Source organism: Mobula birostris, chromosome 5, assembly GCF_030028105.1.
Source record: "Mobula birostris isolate sMobBir1 chromosome 5, sMobBir1.hap1, whole genome shotgun sequence".
NCBI lineage: Eukaryota > Metazoa > Chordata > Chondrichthyes > Myliobatiformes > Myliobatidae > Mobula > Mobula birostris.
The window spans coordinates 1,366,196-1,387,123 of NC_092374.1; the positions used below are offsets into that span (position 1 = coordinate 1,366,196).

General features: G+C 42.0%; 1 protein-coding gene across 4 annotated transcripts in view; it reads left to right on the forward strand.

Moving 5' to 3' along the window:
- Positions 1–20,928, forward strand: part of nipblb (NIPBL cohesin loading factor b) — a 502,440-nt gene that overhangs the window by 248,464 nt on the left and 233,048 nt on the right. For all 4 annotated transcript variants that reach the window (XM_072257459.1, XM_072257461.1, XM_072257463.1 and 1 more), the window contains 4 exons: positions 1,139–1,210; positions 13,874–13,963; positions 14,705–14,808; positions 16,243–16,329. In XM_072257459.1, coding sequence (XP_072113560.1) covers positions 1,139–1,210; positions 13,874–13,963; positions 14,705–14,808; positions 16,243–16,329 — 353 coding nt within the window. The remainder of the gene's footprint in view (positions 1–1,138; positions 1,211–13,873; positions 13,964–14,704; positions 14,809–16,242; positions 16,330–20,928) is intronic.

A 20,928-nucleotide genomic window follows, 5' to 3' on the forward strand; every position in this document is an offset into this window, starting at 1 on the left:
TTATGAAAGGGAAATTGTATGTTTTGTAAATATACAGTCATGTGTTGCATTAAAGGAAAGGAAGTAAAAGGAAGTGTAATGTATGGATCTATTTCTTTCAGAGCAATGACTCCCCTCAGCACTACGTATTGATCTATTGTCTATGCATGCATGTTGTTTTTCTCTCTCTCTCTCTCTCTCACACGCTGTTGCGCTCTCACATACTCTCTTGCTCTCTTGCTCATGCACTCTCACACTCTCACCAAATCCTAAGAACTTTCTACAGGGGCACAATTGAGAGCATCCTGACTGGCTGCATCACTTCCTGGTATGGGAACTGTACTTCCCTCAATCTCAGGACTCTGCTGAGAGTGGTGTGGACAGCCCAGCACATCTGTAGATGTGAACTTTCTGCTATGCAGGACATTTACAAAGACAGGTGTGTAAAAAGGGCCCAAAGGATCATTGGGGAACCGAGTCACCCCAGTCACAAACTGTTCCAGCTGCTACCATATGGAAAATATTACCGCAGCATAAAAGCCGGGACCAACAGGCTCCGGGACAGCTTCATCTACCTGTCCATCAGACTGATTAACTCATGTTGACGCCAACTGTATTTTTGTGTTATATGATCCTGTTGTACATATGATTTAAATTGCACATTGCACATTTAGAAGGAGACTAAACGTAATGATTTTTACTTCTCATGTATATGAAGGATGTAAGTAATAAAGTCAATTCAATTCTCTCTTTGCAATGTGTATACACTTTTCCATATCCCGCAGGCATGCTTTTATTTTAATTGGTATGTAGTTGCACGGACACAACAAGTTACTTTGATGGGAAGTGTATGGAGGGCTATGGTTTGGATGTAGGTTGATGGAATTAGGCATTTGTCTTTATTTCATACCTTGTCATGTTACTTGTGATGCTATACACTTCTGGTTAGTATTTGTGTCTTGGGTATGGAGCGGTTGTATACTTTATGCTTTTGGCTATTTTTTTGCAGTATGCTTCAACATCCAGTCCTAACTAATGCATTATTTTCATTCAATACCTTTTCTATTTCATGCAGCGGCCTTGATTATAACAGCCTAATTCCAGCTGCTTGGGTTTACCAATGGTAGAAGTTATTCAATTTTATAATTTTCATTTGCAGTTGCCAGGAAGATGAGAAAAAGAGAAAAAATAAGGAAGAGGAAAGCATATGAACCAAAACTTACTCCTGAAGGTAAATCTTCTGTCCCAGATACTTTACACTTTAGATTGAATGCCATGGGCTTTAACAGTATATCAATCTAGTGGGCTGTTCACCTGCTGAGTTATGGCGTGAAATCAGTGAGGGCTTGACTCTACTGTCAGGCCTTCCATTAGAAATTTGGGTTAGGTAGATTTGTAAAATGCTTCATTACAAATAATAAATTTCAATGAGAATGATCTTCTCTGAACAACCTTATCTTTAAAGCTAAATAACACACACAAAATGGAACTCAGCAGGCCAGGCAGCATCTATGTAAATAAGTACAGTCGACATTAGGGTTAATCTAGTATAGCTGAGTCCATTGTTATTTAATATATAATTAACAATATGTCTGAGGGTGTAGGTGGCATGGTTAGTAAGGTACCAAAATTGGTCATATACAGCAGGGGTCCCCAACCTTTTTTGCTCCGTGGACCGTTTTAATATTGACAATATTCTTGCGGACCTGGGGTGGGGGTGGTGTTCAAGTAGGGTTAAACTCACCTCAACATGTCTTTTACAAATCCGGGAACACTTTACTCCAGGAAAGACTACCATGACCATGAAGCCTTGCGCGGGCACCTGTGTGCGCATGTAATATGCACATACACGTACGTGCTGATTTTTTTCCCCCTACAAATTGGTTTTGCCTTCATCTTCCCGACTATACTGTACATACATTATTTGTACTTTATATAGGTTGTGTATTTATCATATCATTCCTGCTTTTACTATATGTTAGTGTTATTTATTTTAGGTTTTATGTGTTATTTGGTATGATTTGTTAGGTTATTTTTTGGGTCTGGGAATGCTCCAAAATTTTTCCCATATAAATTAATGGTAACTGCTTCGTCCCTTTACGCCATTTCGGCATGGAAGGTTTCATGGGAATACTCTACCTTAGTGGGGGAAATATGGGACAAACCAATTTAGCCCAATATACGGGATGTCCCGTCAAATATGGGACAGCTGGCAACTCTATGTTCAAGTTCACCAGTGTGTGACAGGGAATGAGGAAAGGTGCAGCTGACTCATATCATTTCCTCATGGTCCAGTAGCGCATGCTTTGCAGCCCGGTACCGGTCTGCGGCCCGGTGGTTGGGGACCGCTGATATAGTGAACCAAAAAGAAGGCTGTTTAAGGTTACAACACGATTTAGATCAATTAGTAAAGTGGGCCTCGGAAATGGCAGGTGAATTTAATTTCAGGCAAGTATGGAGTGTTATATTTTGGTATGGTCATTCAGAGTAAATGACAGGGCCTTGGAGAGTGTGTAGAACAGGAGGCCTTGGATATTCAGTTACTTAGAACGTGGAAAAGCTCCGGAAAAGCCCTTAGCCCATGATGTTGTACTGACCCTTTAACCTACTCCAAGGTCAATCTAACTTTTCCCTCCCACATATCCTTGCATTTTGATTTAATCTATATATAAAGAAACTGCCTCTTACATGCTTCCTATGCTTTTCACCAATCATCTTAAATATGCCCCTCATATTGGCCGTTCTCCTTGGGAAAAAGGCCCTTGCTCCCCACTCTGTGCATCTTATCACCTTATACACCTCTATCGAATCACCTGTCATCCTCCTTCATGCCAAAGAGAAAAGCTCTACCTATCTCAATCTTCACTCATAAGTCATGATCCTTAATTCAGGCACATCCCCTGCACCCTCTCTAAAGCTTTCACATCCTTCGTATAATGACATGACCAGAACTGAACATGATATGGCCTAACCAGAGTTTTGTAGAGTTACAACATTACCTCACGACTCTTGAGAAGCTCACACATCTCCAGCTTAAACTCAATCTGCCACTTATCTGCCCATTTCTGCATCCTATCAATGTACAGTTGTAACCGATGACAACCTTCTACACTATCCAGAACACCTGATGAAGGGTCTTGTCCTGGAATGTTGACTTTCCATAAGGCACAGGAGCAGAGTTAAGCCATTTGGCCCATTAAGTCTGCTCCCGTATTCTATAATGGCTGATTTATTATCCCTTTCAGCCCCATTCTTCCCATAACCTTTGATGCCCTTTTTAATCAAAAGCTATCAACCTCTGTTTTAAATATACCTAATGTCTTGGACTGTGCAGCCATCTGTGGCAATGAATTCCACAGATCTGCCATTACTCCTTGTCTCTGTTGATTCAGGCCAAATGCTGCCTGACCTGTTGAGTTGCTCCAGCATTTTGTGTATGTTGTACCACAAGCTGTCATGTCACCTGCAACTTACTAACTCACCCTTCCACTTCCACATCCAAGTTACTTATAAAAAGAGAAAGGGTCCCAGAACAGATCCCTGCAGAACACCACTGCTCCTTGACCTCTAGGCGGAATACTCTACTCTAACTTATGGGCAATCCAGTTCTGAATCCATGCAGCCCAATTTCCATGAATCCAATGCCTTTTGACTTTCTAGATGAGCCTACCATGGGAACCTTGTCAATGTTTTACTAATCATATTCAAGAGAAAATCTGCAGATGCTGGAAATCCGAGCAACACACACAAAATGCTGGAGGAACTCAGCAGGCCAGGCAGCATCTATGGAAAAGAGTGCAGTCGACGTTTCAGGGCGATAACCTTTGGCAGCACTGGAGAAGGGTTTTGGCCCGCTTTTCCATGGATACTGCCTGGCCTGCTGAGTTCCTCCAGCATTTTGTGTTGCAATGTTTTACTAAAATCTATATATGACACATCCACTGCTCTAACTTCAATAATTTGTTTTGTCACTTCCTCAAAAACGTCAATCAGGCTCATGAGGCATGACACACTGCCACAAAGCTGAGTATCCCTAATCAGACTATGCTTCTCCAAATGCCCATAAGTCTCGTCTCTGAGGCCTCTCCAAAAGTTCCCTGAAAATGTGACATGAGTAGAGAAGACCATGAGATACAGGAGCAGAATAAAGCCATTTGAGTCTGCTCCACCATTTGATTATGGCTGATCCACTTCCCTCTCAGCCCCAATCTCCTGCCTTCTCCACGCATCCCTTTATGCCCTGACTAATCAAGAACTTATCAACCTCTGCCTTAAATATACCCAGTGACTTGGCCACCACAGCTGCCTGTGACAACAAATTCCACAGATTCACCACTTTCTGGCTAAGTAAATTCCTCATCTTCATTCTATATGGATGATCCTCTCTTCTGAGGCTGTGTCCTCTCATCTTAGACTCTCACACCATAGGAAGCATCTTCTACCCATCTACTCTATTAAGGTCTTTCAACATTTTGATAAGTTTCAATGAGATTCTCCCCTCATTCTTCTAAATTCCAGTGAGTACAGGCCCAGAGCCATCAAACACTCCTCATATGATAAGCCTTTCAATCTCGGACCTTTGTACCCTGTCCATTGTCAGCACGTTGTTTCTTAGATAGGGACTCAAAACTGCTCAGAATATTCCGTGATGCCTCACCAGTGCCTTATGAAGTCTTAATATTACATCCTTTCTTTCATATTTCAATCTTCTTGAAAGGAATCCTAACATTGCATTGGCCTTCCTCAGCACAGACTCAACCTGCAAATTAACCATTAGAGATTTTTGCACAAGGATTCCCAAGTCCCTTTGTACCTCAGTTTTTTGAATTAGAAAATAGTCTAATTTCCAATTAGAAAATAGTCTATGCTTTTCTTTCTTCTACCCAAGTGCATGACCATACTTTTCAAAGGTTTCAAAGGTACATTTAATGTCAGAGAAATGTATACAATATACATTCTGAAACGCTTTTTCTTCATAACCGTCCACGAAAACAGTGCCCTAAAGAATGAATGACAGTTAAATGTTAGAACCCCAAAGCCCCCTCCCCCCGCACATGAGCAGCAGCAAAGCAACAACCCCCCCTCTCCCACCAGCAAAAGAAGCATTGGTGCCCACTACCAAGCACTCAAGCGTGCAACAAAGCAACTGCAAAGACACAGACTTGCAGTACCCCAAGGACTATTCATTCACCCAGTATTCGACGTACCACAAGCGCTTTTCTCCTTTTCCCGACACTATTCCATCTGTCACTTTGTCCGTTCTAAGTCCTTCTGTAGTCTCTGCTTCCTCAACATTACCTGCTCCTCCAATCTTCATATTATATGCAAACTTGTCACAAAGCCATCAATTCCATTGTCCAAATTATTGACAGATATGTAAAAAGTAGTAGTCCCAGCACAGACCCCTGTGGTACACTACTGTTACCGGCAGCTATCCAGAAAAGCCTCCTGTTATTCCCACTGTTTGCCTTCTGCCAATTAGTCAATGCTCTATCAATTAAAGCATCTTTCCTAGTATACCATCAGTTTATTAACTTGCTAGGCACCCTCACATGTGGCACCTTGTCAAAGGCCTTCTGAACCTCCAAGTACACAACATCCACTGATTCTCCTTTGTCTATTCTGTTTGTTATTTCTTCAAGGAATTCCAATGCATTTGTCAGGCAAGATTTTCCCTTAAGGAAACCATGCTGACTTTGGTCTATCTTATGTGCCTCCAAGTACCCTGAAACTACATCCTCATCAATAGACCTTTAACATCTTCCTAACCACTGAGGTCAGACTAACTGGCTTATAATGTCCTTTCTTCTGCTGCTCTCCCTCTTTGAAGAATGGAGTTACATTTGTAACTTTCTAGTCCTCTGGAACCATGCCAGAATCCATTGATTCTTGAAAGATCATTACTCATGCCTCCACAATTTCTTCAGTCACGTCCTTACGAATCCTGGGGTGCACCCCATCTAGTCCAAGTGACTTTTCTACCTTCATTCCTTTCATTTTCCAAAGTACCTTCTCACTAGTAATGGCAACTAAACTTACTTATACCCCCTAACTCTCTTGAAAGTATAACTACTTGCTAGTGAGTTCCACAGTGAAGGCTGCTGCAAAATATTTATTCAGTTTGTCCATTATTTCTTTATCCCCGATTACTATCTCTCCAATATTATTTTCCAGTGGTCCGATATGTACTTTTCCCTCTCCTTTACTCTTTATATATCTGAATAAATGTTTGTTAGACCATAAGACATAATGATAAGTAATCTGCTCCACCATTCCATCATGGCTGATCCCAGATCCCACTCAACTTTATACACCTGCCCTCTCATCGTATCCCTTGATGCCCCGACTAATCAGGAATCTATACAGGGGCACAATTGAGAGCATCCTGACTGGCTGCATCACTGCCTGGTAAGGGAACTGTACCTCCCTTAATCGCAGGATTCTGTAGAGAGTGGTGCGGACAGCCCAGCACATCTGTACTTGTGAACTTCCCATGATTCAGGGCATTTACAAAGGCAGGTGTGAAAAAAGGGCCCCAAGGATCATTGGGGACCCAAGTCACCCCAACCACAAACTGTTCCAGCTGCTACCATCCAGGAAACGGTACCGCAGCGTAAAAGCCAGGACCAACAGGCTTCGGGACAGCTTCTTCCACCGGGCCATCAGACTGCTTAATTCATGCTGAAACAATTGTATTTCTATATTATATTGACTGTCCTGTTGTACATAGTATTTGTTATAAATTACTGTAAATTGCACATTGCACATTTAGACGGAGCCATAATGTGAAGACAGATGTAAAGTACCCATTAAGCTCATCTGCAATTTCTTTGTCCCCCATTACTACCTCACCAGTATCATTTTCCAGTGGTCCAATATAAACACTCACATCCCTTTTATTCTTTATATAATTGAATAAAACTTCTAGTGTCCTGCTTTATATTATCAACCAGTTTGCCCTCATATTTCAACTTTTTCTTTCGTATAGCTGTTTTAGATGCCTTTTGTTGGATTTTAAAAACTCCCCACTCACTTTTGCTACCATATAGACCCTTTCCTTGGCTCTTTAACTTCCCTTGTCAGCCATGGTTTCCTAACCCTGCCATTTGAGAACAACTTCTTCTGTGGGGCATATCTATCCTGCACCTTGTGAAGTATTCCCAGAAACTTCAGCCACCTCTGTTCTGCTGTCATCCCCACCAGCACCCCCCTCTAATCCACCTGGGCAAACTCTCCTCTCATGCCTCTGTCATTCTTTTTGTTCTATTGCGATACTGATACACGTGACTTATGCTTCTCCCTCTCACATTGCAGTATGAATTCAATCTTTTTCAACATTATTGGCTTCCTTACTTGCCTTATGTTTGTTTACCTTAGTGACTTTTTTAGTTGATTTCTTTCGGTTTTTAAAAGCTTCCCAATCCTCTAACCTCCCACTATTTTTTGCTCTATTTTCTGCCTTCTCTTTGGATTTTATGTTGACTTTGACTTCTCTGGTCAGCTACGGTTGCGTCATCCTGCACTTAGAATACCTCTCCTTCTTTGGGATATATTTATCCTACACCTTCTGAATTGCTTCCAGAAATTTCAGTCATTGCTGCTCTGCCTTTACCTCTACTGGTGTTCCCTTCCCATCAATTTTGGCCAGTTCTCTGTCGTGCCTCTGTAATTCCCTTTACTTCACTGATACATCTGAATTTAGTCTCTCCTTTTCAAGTTACAGGGTGAATTCTAACATATGATCACTGGCTCCAAATGGTTCCTTAAACTTAAGCTCTGAGCAATTCCATTTCGTTGTACAACACCCAATCTAGAATAGCTGATTCCCTAGAGAGCTCAAGCAGGAGCAGCTGGAAAAAGATATCTCATAGGCATTCTACAAATTCTCTCCTCTGGGATCCTACACCTCTCTACCTGCATTTTGAAATCCCCCATGCCTATCATAACATTGCCCTTTTGACCTGCATTTTCTGTCTTGTTATTATTTGTAAATCACATTTTTGCTGCTGTTTAGAGGTCTGTGTATTAGTCTCTCCTTGCTAGTAGTATCACTGCACATTGCCTCTGTTTGTAAGCTAGCACCTTTTGTGCAGTTTGTATCTTCCCCAGAATAGATCCCAATGATCCAGAAATCTGAACTCCTGCCTCTTCGTGCATTCATCTGCCAAATATCCTATTCTTACCTTCTGCTCCCCCCTCCCCCTTTAGAATGCCGTGGAACCACTCCGAGATGTTCCTGATCCTGTCACATGGGAGGTAACATACCATTCAAGAGTCTCTATCTTGCCCACAAAATCTTAGCTCTATTCCTCTAACTATGGAATTTCTTATCACCACTGCAGTCCTCTTCACCTCTGTTCCCTTCTAAGCCGCAGCGCCAGACTCAGTGCCAGAGACCCGGTTGCTGCAGCTCTCCCTTGGGGGGTTGTCTCCCCCCCCCCCCAGCCCAACAGTAAACAAGGTGGTACACTTAGGAAGGAAAGAGATGGTGAAGATGGGAACCTAAGGGGGGACATCTTCACTGAGGATGGTGAGAGTGTGCCAGCGTAAGTGGTGATTGTAGGTTCAATTTCAACATTTGAGAGAAATTTGGGAAAGTACATGAATGGGAGGTGTTTGGAGGGCTATGGTTCAGGTGTAGGTCGATGCTCTAGGTATGGAAATAGTTTGACATGGACTAGATGGGGCGAAGGTCCTGTTTCTGTGCTGTAGTGGTGTATGACATGCTTGTTTTTATTGGATAAGGCATTGAGTACAGGCAGAGAATGCTGGATTATGGGCATTGGGTAGTCTGAAGGAATGAGTTTAATTCTTGTGTTTAATGAGCACGACACTGTGGCTCAAAGCACCTGTTACTGTGCTGCACTCTTCTATGTCCTAAAGTTGGAATATCATATTACAATTGTACAAAATCTTGTTGAAACTGTACTTGGATTATTGTGTGCAGTTGTTGCCCAGCTATAGGAAGGATATCATTAACATAGATCAGTACAGCACAGTACAGGCCCTTCGGCCCACAATGTTGTGCCAACCCTCAAACCCTGCCTCCCATATAACCCCCTCACCTTAAATTCCTCCATATACCTGTCTGGTAATCTCTTAAACTTCACTAGTGTGTCTGCCTCTACCACTGACTCAGGCAGTGCATTCCACGCACCAACCACTCTGAGTAAAAAACCTTCCTCTAATATCTCCCTTGAACTTCCCACCCCTTACCTTAAAGCCATGTCCTCTTGTATTGAGCAGTGGTGCCCTGGGGAAGAGGTGCTGGCTATCCACTCTATGTATTCCTCTTATTATCTTGTACACCTCTATCATGTCTCCTCTCATCCTCCTTCTCTCCAAAGAGTAAAGCCCTAGCTCTCTTAATCTCTGATCATAATCCTTACTCTATAAACCAGGCAGCACCCTGGTAAATCTCCTCTGTACCCTTTCCAATGCTTCCACATCCTTCCTATAGTGAGGCAACTAGAACTGGACACAGTACTGCAAGTGTGGCCTAACCAGAGTTTTATAGAGCTGCATCATTACCTCGTGACTCTTAAACTCTATCCCTCGACTTATGAAAGCTAACACCCCATAAGCTCTCTTAACTACCCTATCTACCTGTGAGGCAACTTTCAGGGATCTGTGGACATGTACCCCCAGATCCCTCTGCTCCTCCACACTACCAAGTATCCTGCCATTTACTTTGTACTCTGCCTTGAAGTTTGTCCTTCCAAAGTGTACCACCTCACACTTCTCTGGTTTGAACTCCATCTGCCACTTCTCAGCCGACTTCTGCATCCTATCAATGTCTCTCTGCAATCTTCGACAATCCTCTACACTATCTACAACACCACCAACCTTTGTGTCGACTGCAAACTTGCCAACCCACCCTTCTACCCCCACATCCAGGTCGTTAATAAAAACCACGAAAAGTAGAGGTCCCAGAACAGATCCTTGTGGGACACAACTAGTCACAACCTTCCAATCTGGATATACTCCCTCCACCACGACCCTCTGCCTTCTGCAGGCAAGCGAACTCTGAATCCACCTGGCCAAACTTCCCTGGATCCCATGTCTTCTCGCTTTCTGAATAAGCCTACCATGTGGAACCTTGTCAAATGCCTTACTAAAATCCATGAAGATCACAACCACTGCACTACTCTCATCTACACGCCAGTTATGTTGACTTTTTAGCCTATTTTCATAGTCAACCTAACCCTTTCCTCGTAAACAGCCCATAACCCTCCATTTTTCTTTTATCCATGTCCCTGTCTAAGATGCAAGAAAGATTCACAAAGATGTTACCAGAAACGGAAATCTTAAATTATAATGAGATATTGGATACGCTTTTTTTTCCCTCTGAAGAGTAGGCAGCTCAGTCTTTCAAAGAAGAGGGGGTGTCTAAAGCTGGAGGGCATAGGTTTAAGTTGAGAGAGGAAAAATTTCAAAGGACCTGAGGGACAAAAACTTTTACACGAAGGGCAGTGAATATGTAGAACAAACTGCCAGATGAAGTGGTAGAGGCAGGTATAATTGAAATATTTAAAAGACAATAGACAATAGGTGCAGGAGTAGGCCATTCAGCCCTTCGAGCCAGCACCGCCATTCACTGTGATCATGGCTGATCATCCACATTCAGTACCCCGTTCCTGCCTTCTCCCCATATCCCTTGACTCCGCTATCATTAAGAGCTCTATCTAACTCTTTCTTGAAAGCATCCAGAGAATTGGCCTCCACTGTCTTCTGAAGCAGAGCATTCCACAGATCCACAACTCTCTGGGTGAAAAAGTTTTTCCTCAACTCTGTTCTAAATGGCCTACCCCTTATTCTCAAATTGTGGCCTCTAGTTCTGGACTCCCCCAACATCGGGAACATGTTTCCTGCCTCTAGTGTGGCCAATCCCTTAATAGTCTTATATGTTTCAATCATATCCCCTCTCATCCTTCTAAATTCCAGTATATACAAGCCCAGTAGCTCCAATCTTTCAACATATGACAGTCCCGCCATCCCGGGAAAGGGCCCAACTTTGGTCTTAACTAATTTTTTCCTCTTCACGTACCTAAAGAAGCTTTTACTATCCTCCTTTATATTCTCGGCTAGCTTACCTTTGTATCTCATCTTTTCTCCCCGTATTGCCTTTTCAGTTATCCTCTGTTGCTCTTTAAAAGTTTCCCAATCCTCTGGCTTCCTGCTCATCTTTGCTATGTTATACTACTCTTTTATTTTTATACTGTCCTTGACTTCCCTTGTCAGCCACAGTTGCCCCTTACTCCCCTTAGAATCTTTCTTCCTCTTTGGAATGAACTGATCCTGCACCTTCTGTATTATTCCCAGAAATACCTGTCATTGTTGTTCCACTGTCATCCCTGCTAGGGTATCTTTCCAGTCAACTTTGGCCAACTCCTCCCTCATGGCTCCATAGTCCCCTTTGTTCAACTGCAATACTGACACTTCTGATTTTCCCTTCTCCCTCTCAAATTGTAGTTTAAAACTTATCATATTATGGTCACTACCTCCTAATGGCTCCTTTACCTCGAGTTCCCTTATCAAATCCAGTTCATTACACAACACTAAATCCAGAATTGCCTTCTCCCTGGTAGGTTCCAGTACGAGCTGCTCTAAGAATCCATCTCTCGGAGGCACTCCACAAATTCCCTTTCTTGAGGTCCAGTACCAACCTGATTTTCCCAGTCTACCTACATATTAAAATCCCCCGTAACAACCCTAGCATTACCTTTGCGATATGCCAATTTTAACTCTTGAAATTGGAATTGGAAAAGACATTGAATTGGAAATTTGGATAGAGGAATATAGAACAAATGCAGCCAAATGGGACTATCTCGGGCAGGGCAGGTGTTGAGGCTTTGAAAGGAGTGTGGAAAAGCTTCACTAGGATGCTGAATGGGCTAGAGGACATTAATTATGATTATGAGGACACACAGTCCCCTTTTATTGTTATTTAGTAATGCATGCATTAAGAAATGATAAAAACATTTTTCCAGAATGATATCAGGAAAACACATGACAAACCGACAAAAACTAACAAAAACCACATAATTATAATATATAGTTACAACAGTGCAAAGCAATACCGTAACTTGAGAAGAACAGACCACGGCGCAGTAAAAATCGCAGTCTCTCGAAAGTCCCATCATCTCACACAGACAGTAAACTTCCAGCGCCGCCAGCTTGCCGATGCAGCATCCCGGAAGCATCTGACCACAGTCCGATTCCAAGTCCGTCCAAAAAACTCCGAGCCTCCGACCACCTATTCGACACTGGGCACCGAGCACTATCTCTGCCGAGCTTTTCGATCCCGGCCCCGGCAACAGGCAATACGCAAAGCCGAGGATTTGGGGCCTTCGTCTCCAGATATTCTTGATCGCACAGTAACAGCGGCAGCGAAGCAGGCAGTTCAGAAGTTTCTCCAGATGTTCTTCTGCGCTTCATGGCTGTCCCCATCATATCCGGATTGCACATGGCACCCCTAGTTACACATATCGATATTCATTTGGAACGGCCACGCATGTTGCGTCGTGCTGTCATCTTCTCCTCCCTCCAACTGTGTCGTGACAGATGTCAGTTGTTTTCTGTAGAGTCCTGATAAAACTGTATAAAATTGTATAAATTGTCTTTTATGCATCACTATACTTGCCCATGCCATTTCCTCTGACAGCTTGTTCCATATAATAACGAAACTTTCTGCCCCTCAAGTCTCTTTAAATCTTTGCCCTCTCATTAGATCTATGCTAATTGTTAATTTTCCCCTTTTGTTAAGCCTTACCCTGAGATACCCAGGGAAAAACTATCTTATCTAGTTTCCTTCCCACCCCACCATTACTCGAGCCCTCTAATCCCAGTAGCATCCTTGTGAATCTCTTCTGCAGCTTCTCTAGCTTAATCACATCCTTGCTATAGTATGGAAACCAAAACTGAAAATTGATGTCTTATATAGCTGTAACATGACATTCCAGTTTTTTACTCATTGTCCTGACAAATGAAGGCAAGTATACTATATGCCTTCTTCACCACTTTATCTACCTGTGTTACCGCTTTCAGGGAGCCCTTATGTACCTTCATTCTGCAGCACTCTTCAACGCTTATGAGCCAAATTTCTTTTTACACAAAGAGTGATAGGTGCCTGGGTTACACTGATAGGGACGCGATAGAATCTCATACAGTAGCAGTTTTTTTTAAAAAGCATTTTGATGGACACAAGAACAAGCAGAGAATAGATGAATATGGATCATGTGAAAGCCGAGTAGATATTAGTTTACTTTGGCAGTGTGGTCTGTACAGATATGGTGTGCTAATGGGTCCATTTTTCATTTGGCTGCCTGTATTTTGAGTGTGTCTGTCTGCTATTGACAAATTGAATTAAATGACACAACATATTAGTGTAAATTTCTATGAATGCTGTTCATGATATTAAGGTAGTTGACTGGAAAATTTAATTGCAGTCTTAAAGCATTCATACAAATAGAAGTTTTGAAGATGTGCTTGATAATCTATATAGAGCTTCCAAATGAAAAGCCTTTAATAGCAAGCAAGTAGATTACCAGAGGCAAATTTAAGATAATTGGCAAATGAATTTGAAAAGGGTGAGAAACCTTTTGTCATGTGAATTGCATAATCTGGATTATGTGTTGGAAATGGATTCAGTAAAAATCTTAACAATGAAATTTGGATAAGTAACTCGGGGGGGCGGAAGCGGTGGGAAATGGAGAAGTGGGTGATGGGGAATAGAAGTCTGTACAGGAGTAGTTTATGGGAAGAATTGGGAAGGTTGCTTTCTGTGTACTATTCTGCATTTCAGTGTGTGTGGGTCATAGTTATTATTGACAGAGATTGAAGTCATATGATTCTTTCAAAGTAAACTGTTCTATGCATATTTACTGTGCTACAGAAATGATGGATTCATCAACATTCAAGCGATTCATGGCTACCGTGGAAAATATCCTAGAGAACCTGGAAGACATGGATTTCACTACTTTGGGTATTGTTAACTTACATACCAGTAAAAGTCGGGAGTGCTTTTGTCAAAAAAAAACACTAAGTTAATGATTATCGGATTTCCTTGTTGATTTCCAAGTTAATTAAAAATAAAACAATTTCAGATACTAGAAATTCAACAGAACATGCTAGAAATGCTAAGCAAGCTATTCAGCACTATGCAAAGATTAAAAAAAAGAGTGAATGTTTCTTGTCAAAGTCCCTTCTTTGCAAGAGTTGTTTAAGCTTATAGTTCCCCTTTGTTAGTATTTGAAATTTCATCCTCCGTCACTCCAAAGAGAAAATCCCGAGTTCATTCAACCTTTCCTCATAAGGCATGTTCTCTAATCCAGGCATTTCAGAAACTTCAATTCCAATGTTGCAAAATTTTCATTTTCTGGAGTTCAAATATGGATTCCAAGTTCAGGTGTCCCAAATGGGGAAGATGACAGTTAGCAGCTACAATTGAACAAAGTTCCCAGCGTAACAGTACCAGAGCCAGTTGGAAGCAAGCACGTGCTTAGTGTAATGGAGACCTATTAACAATCCAAAGGATTGTCCAGTGAGCAGCAGGGAACAAGATGAAACACTTAATCAAAACAGATTAAGATTGTCTTTCGGGCATGCATCTCAAATCTGTGTTGAGGGTGAGCAGTTAATGCCACTGTGCCCAGATCTTGGAATTAAAGAAAATGAAGTTACAAGCTAGTTTGGAGCAGTGTGTTAACTCCTCTTTTCCCAATAGGTGAAGATGATGAGCTACCTCAGGAGTTGCTGCTGGGAAAACAACAGCTTAATGAACTGAGTAGTGAATCTGCTAAAATCAAAGCCATGGGCATCATGGATCGGGTATGTATTATACACTAATTACAAGCTTCTGTGAAGGGATAATTCAGTAACCTGATATCTGTAGTTCTGATAGGGGATTGAAGTATGCATTTGCAAATTAAAGATTTGGCTTAAAATTTGATGTTAGTACCTGGAAAAGACATGTGAACAAGCTTTTGGACAATGTATCAAGTGTCAGTTAGTAGCTAGCTGGTCCTGTAACAAAAATACACCACCATAGCAAATACCTATTGTATTTGGAAAGTTTGATAGAGCGTTGATTGGTCAGGACATAAAGAGGTATGGGGGGGAGGCAGGAGATTGAGGCTGAGAGGAATTATAAATAGATCAACCATGATGAAATGCTGGAACAGTCTTGATAGGCCAAATGGCCTAATTCTGCTGCTCTATATTATGGTCTTAAGGTTGGAGTTTTATCAGAAACTGTTAGTTTGTTTATGGAAGATAATTTCCAAATGATGATTATTCATTTTTTTGACTTTGTGTATTCAAAATCTTAAGTTGTTAATGTATGCATTGAACAGCCTGGATATAGTCCTCTGAATTTTTAACAGATTGATGCCTAAATTTTAATGTTCTTTTATACTTAATTTAATAAAGATTAATTGGCAATGATAATTGATTGATGTGTTAAACTGGTGCCATACACTCACAATGGAGAGGAGTGATGAAACCATCTCCATATGGACTGAATTGTCACTTCTAACCATACTGACATGGGCAGTGAATTTGTTACAGTTAGATTGGCACGAGCTAGTGCCCAACAACTTCAGTACAGGTACTTCTACAATGTGACAGTTGTGTTCTGAAAAAATCTCGTTTTACAAAAAATGTTGTTTTGAAAACAATTTTGTCAATGGGGGAAAAACAGGGTGTGGGACTAGACATTTATAGACTTTTTTTCTGAAGTCTTTAAAATTGCTATGATTATTTTGTTATTGGAATCTATAAATACTAAAGGCCGTACGTTGCCTTGTTCATTGGAGCATTGTTACACGTGTCAGTAGAAAGGATTTCCAGAGTAACTAACTTAAGTGGCCTCCCACGGTGAAAGCAGCAGTTTAGTTCTTAAAACAAAGCTGCCAGATTACTATGGGGCTATTTCCCAATTAAAGTCATGTTTTAACCAATTCTGCCCACCTGCTATAATAGTGCTTGTGTTTTATCTAATTCACATTGTGGTAGCAAAACTACCTGTATTGATACTTGATATCAGCTGAGGTAAGGTTAAAAAAAAAATCGTCATTACGCCTCTATTTAGGCATTTTTCCAGCAAGCACTGCATTGGGCATTATAAGTCAGGTTATTTGTATACAACATAGTTTAACAGATTTATTTCTTTTGCCCTGCATGGTTGTCATTGACTTCAAAATGGTGTTTGTTGATCAGCATTTGTGACTTAACTGTTCAGTTCACTTTTTCCTCTTTTTGCAGCTTCCAACAGATAAGATGGTAAAGGTGCTAAGTATCTTGGAAAAGAACATACAGGATGGGGCTAAGCTTTCCACGTTGTTCAACCACGTAAGTTTTAAAGCCTGTTTGTGGTTGTGTTTAGCCAGTGTTCATGTAAGGTAAAGTAATAATGGTACTGAACTTAAATATTCCGATGTTGTGATTTAAAATTTCATCTGTTTTGGAATTGAAAATGCATGACTATTGTAAAAAAAAATAAATCAGCTGTTTCATTTCGTGGAATGGGATTTGGCTATCTACACCAAAACTTTTTTTTTTGCTTATGAGTCTGTGCGTGCGATCTGTGTGTGTGCGTCTGTGCATGCGTCCGTGATGATGTCTTTTTCATGGCTTTTTACAAGGCACGGAGTGAGAGAGAGACTGTGTGGCGTGCCACTCCTCACAGAGACATTTTCGCAGTATTTTCCCTTTATTTTATAAGGTTGAGTTGCAATCTCGACACTCAACCGGCACAGATGGAAAGCGTACTCGGGAGCGGACCCGACTAGTTTCGAACCCAGGAACCTCCGCTCCCAGGTCCGGCACCGACGTCGTTGCGCCACCAGCCGGCCCTCCACCAAAACTTCTCAAGTATATTATTGTGCCTTAATGACCTATGGTTGCCTAAGTAGTTGTAAACACTTGCTACCCATTGGACCAAGTCACTGTGGCTAATGATGGTCCCATCAGTGCAATAAGGTAGTACTTGTTGAGTTCTAATGTTCGGCACCGCTTTGTGGGCTGAAGGGCCTGTATTGTGCTGAAAGTTTTCTGTGTCTTTTATGTTTCTAAATTTATAGTGGTAGTCACTGACAGGTGAATAGAAGAACTAAATGAGGTCATTAGTAAAATAGGAATCTGCTGAGAGCTGCTGCCTAAACTGCTGAGCATCTCCAGTATTTTCTGTATTAATTTCAAATTTCCAGTACATTCATTTCTTTTCACTTCTTTGAAAGATGTCAGCAAAATAGGAGGTAGATTGGTTAAACATTGGTGAAGGAGAGTGCTGAGTACAATGTCTGAGCCTTCACAGACCTCTAGGAAAGAAATACAAAGGTCCATCTCTTTTTGAGTGTAGAAATAAAATAATATTCGGCATAATTATATGTAATGGTACATTCCCTGATAGTTAGTACCTTGACCACCATTACAAAAATTATTTGAGCAGGCCACTGTCTGAGGTACTCTCTGTAAGATGGCAGTGCATGTGAAATCAACGGCCTGTCGGGGCCAGCCGAGGGTGCTTTTCCCTTTGTAAAATTTATTTTTTAATGATCTAAAGACCATTCTACTCCAAGAACATCGGGTACTGCTGGGCTACTCCATCAGTGACCTGCTCGTTGATAGGAGTAGCTGGACTGGTGTCAGTGCAGCCGGTCAAGGCTAGGATGGTGGAGAAGGAGCCGGCCGACTTGTTGAAGGGGCATGCCAGGCCCAGGATGATGGAGAAGGAGCCCATCGGGGTGTCAGAGGAACCAGTTTGTGTATAGGGACTTGGTCTGCATCCATGGACTTGGATGCAGACCATGTTGCTGCCTGCTACTCAGAAGCATCAGAGTTGGTGTAGTTTAACCGTGGGAGATTGTCTCGGACTTTTAACTTGCGATCACAAAATCTCTGTTGGATAGTGATAATGTAAATTGCTGTTATCCTTGTCTGGTGGAGGGACACTCTCAGTGTAGCCTCAGTTGTAATGAGAACTAGGCCACAAGCCTCAGGCTTGCCTGCTGCTATAGTCCAGGTGAATGACTTGGCAGCGCTACAGCGGGTTGAACTCGGTTAGGGTTTAGCCTCACCGGTCAGTGCTGTCCTCCTGTGTTTGAATGGAGGAATGACAGGCTGGATTGTGCATGTCAGTACATTGCCAGGTGTCTGTACCATCAATTGCCAAACATTGTTGCTCAGGGTCTTGGACTATATATGTATATTTTTTTCCTGAATGAATTTGTTACTCACTTTTTTAATGTTTGTTTACTATTTTTGATTGTTTTGCACCTTGGCCGCTGAGGAACACTGTCTCATTCAACTGTATCTATGTATGGCTTAAATGATAATTAAACTTCAGTTGATTTGATAAAGGTGACTGAAGTAGCAGCTCCAATGGAAGCAATCAAATATTCCCATTTCAGACTGCTACAGCTGAGAACAACAACTGTATTTGAGGTCTGTACAGTTAGTAACAATATCTTAATGCTTTTAAACAATCTATTGCTGCTCAAAAACGAAAATAGACCGACTGGGTCTGGCAGACTACAAAGATGGCAGTGGAGACGAGATTGTACAACTTCCAATACCAACTATCTTGCTGACAAACATAGTCTCTGGTTAATAAAATTAAAGATCTCAGAGCTACGGTGATGTGCCAAACGGACGTTAAAAGCTGTTTTGTTTTTGTTTCACGGAATCTTGGTTAACCCCTTGCGTTCTGGACTCTGCAATTCAGATTGATGGGTTCACAATACACTGCTACGATAGGACTGTTGAGTCTTTTAAAGCTAAAGGGAGTTGGGGGGGGTTGCTTCATGATCAGTTCGTCGTGATGTAGAACGTGGCAGTGCTGTACCAATCTTATTCATCAGCTCTGGAACACCTCGCGATCAAATGCTGCCCATTTTATCTGCTGCAGGAGATTTCGGAGATCATTTTGGTAGCAGTGTATATTCCAGCTCAGGCCAATGTGAAACAGTCTTCAGATGATCTGAGGGATGTGATCAACAGGCATGAAACAATACGCCCTTCCCATAATTTTGGGGGATTTGAATTGGGCCAGCTTAAATAATTATCGTCAATAAATCACTTGTAGTACCAGAGAAAACAGTACACTGGACCACTGTTACACCACCATCCAGAGTGCTTACCATGCTATTCCACACCTCAATTTGGAAAGTCTGATCAACTGACTGTACTTACACCCTGAGTACAGGCATAGACTGAAGATAGCAGCACCAGTAGTGAGGGGCCAAGAGGGTACGAACAAGGAAGACACTGGTGTACTTACAGTTCTGCTTTGAATTCATGGACTAGAGTATATTCAGGGATTCATTTTCAAGTCTGGGTGAGTATGCCACTGTTGTCACTGACTTCATCAAAACCTGTGTAGATGGATGTGTGCCTATGAAAACTTATTATACATACGCGAATCAAAAGCTGTGGGTGGACCATAGGTTCATAGTCTGCTGAGGGCTAGATCTGTGGCATTCAAGTAAAACCAGGTATGACTTAGAGGACTATTTCAAGAGCTAATACACAATTCTGAGCAGGGTTGGAGGCAATATCAGATGCACGTAAATTCTGGTAGGGTTTGCAGGCTATTATTTCCTACAAACCAAAACCCAGCACCATGAATGGCAGTGGTGCTTCACTATCAGTTGAGCTCAATGCCTTTTTATGCTTGCATTGAAAGGGAGGATAAAACTACAGCTGTAAGGATCTCAGCTACACCCATTGACTCTGTGATCTCTGTCTTGAAGGCCAATGTCAGGCTCTCTTTCAGGAGAGTTAACCCTCGCAAGGCAGTAGGCCCCGATGGAATACTTGGTAAGGCTCTGAAAACTTGTGCCAACAACTGGCTGGGGTACTTAAGGACATTTTTAATCTCTCAGTTCTACGGTCAGAAGTTACAACCTGCTTCAAAAGGGCGACAATTACACCGATGCCCAAGAAGAGCTATTTGAGCTGCCTTAAGGACTATCATCCAGTAGCACAACCGTGGTGATAAAATGGCTAGAATCAACCCCTGCCTTAGCAAGATCCTGGACCCCAAAGCAATTTGCTTATCACCACAACAGGTCTACGCGGCCTTGGATCACCTGACATGGATAATACAAATACCTATGTCAGGGTGCTGTTCACCATATTCCTGCAGTGTTGATCAAAAAGCTACAGAGCCTTGGCCTTTGTACTTTCCTCTGCAACTGAATCTTTGACATCCTACCTAACCGGAAAACCACAATCTGTGCAGATTGGTAATAACATCTCCGCCTCACTGATGATCAACACTGGTGCACCCCAGGTAGCTCATTGCTCTACTTTCTTTATACATAGTCATAGTCATACTTTATTGATCCCGGGGGAAATTGGTTTTCGTTACAGTTGCACCATAAATAATTAACTTGTAATAAAACCATAAATAGTTAAATAGTAATATGTAAATTATGCCAGGAAATAAGTCCAGGACCAGCCTATTGGCTCAGGGTGTCTGACCCTCCAAGGGAGGAGTTGTAAAGTTTGATGGCACAGGCAGGAATGACTTCCTATGACGCTCTGTGTTGCATCTCGGTGGAATGAGTCTCTGGCTGAATGTACTCCTGAGCCCAACCAGTACATTATGTAGTGGATGGGAGACATTGTCCAAGATGGTATGCAACTTAGACAGCATCCTCTTTTCAGACACCATCGTGAGAGAGTCCAGTTCCATCCCCACAACATCACTGGCCTTACGAATGAGTTTGTTGATTCTGTTGGTGTCTGCTACCCTCAGCCTGCTGCCCCAGCACACAACAGCAAACATGATCACACTGGCCACTACAGACTCGTAGAACATCCTCAGCATCGTCCAGCAGATGTTAAAGGACGACTGTGTGTCTGTGTGGATACCCATGACTGTGTGGCTAGGGATAGCTCAAATGCCATCTATAAATTTGCTGTTGATACTACCATTGTTGGCAG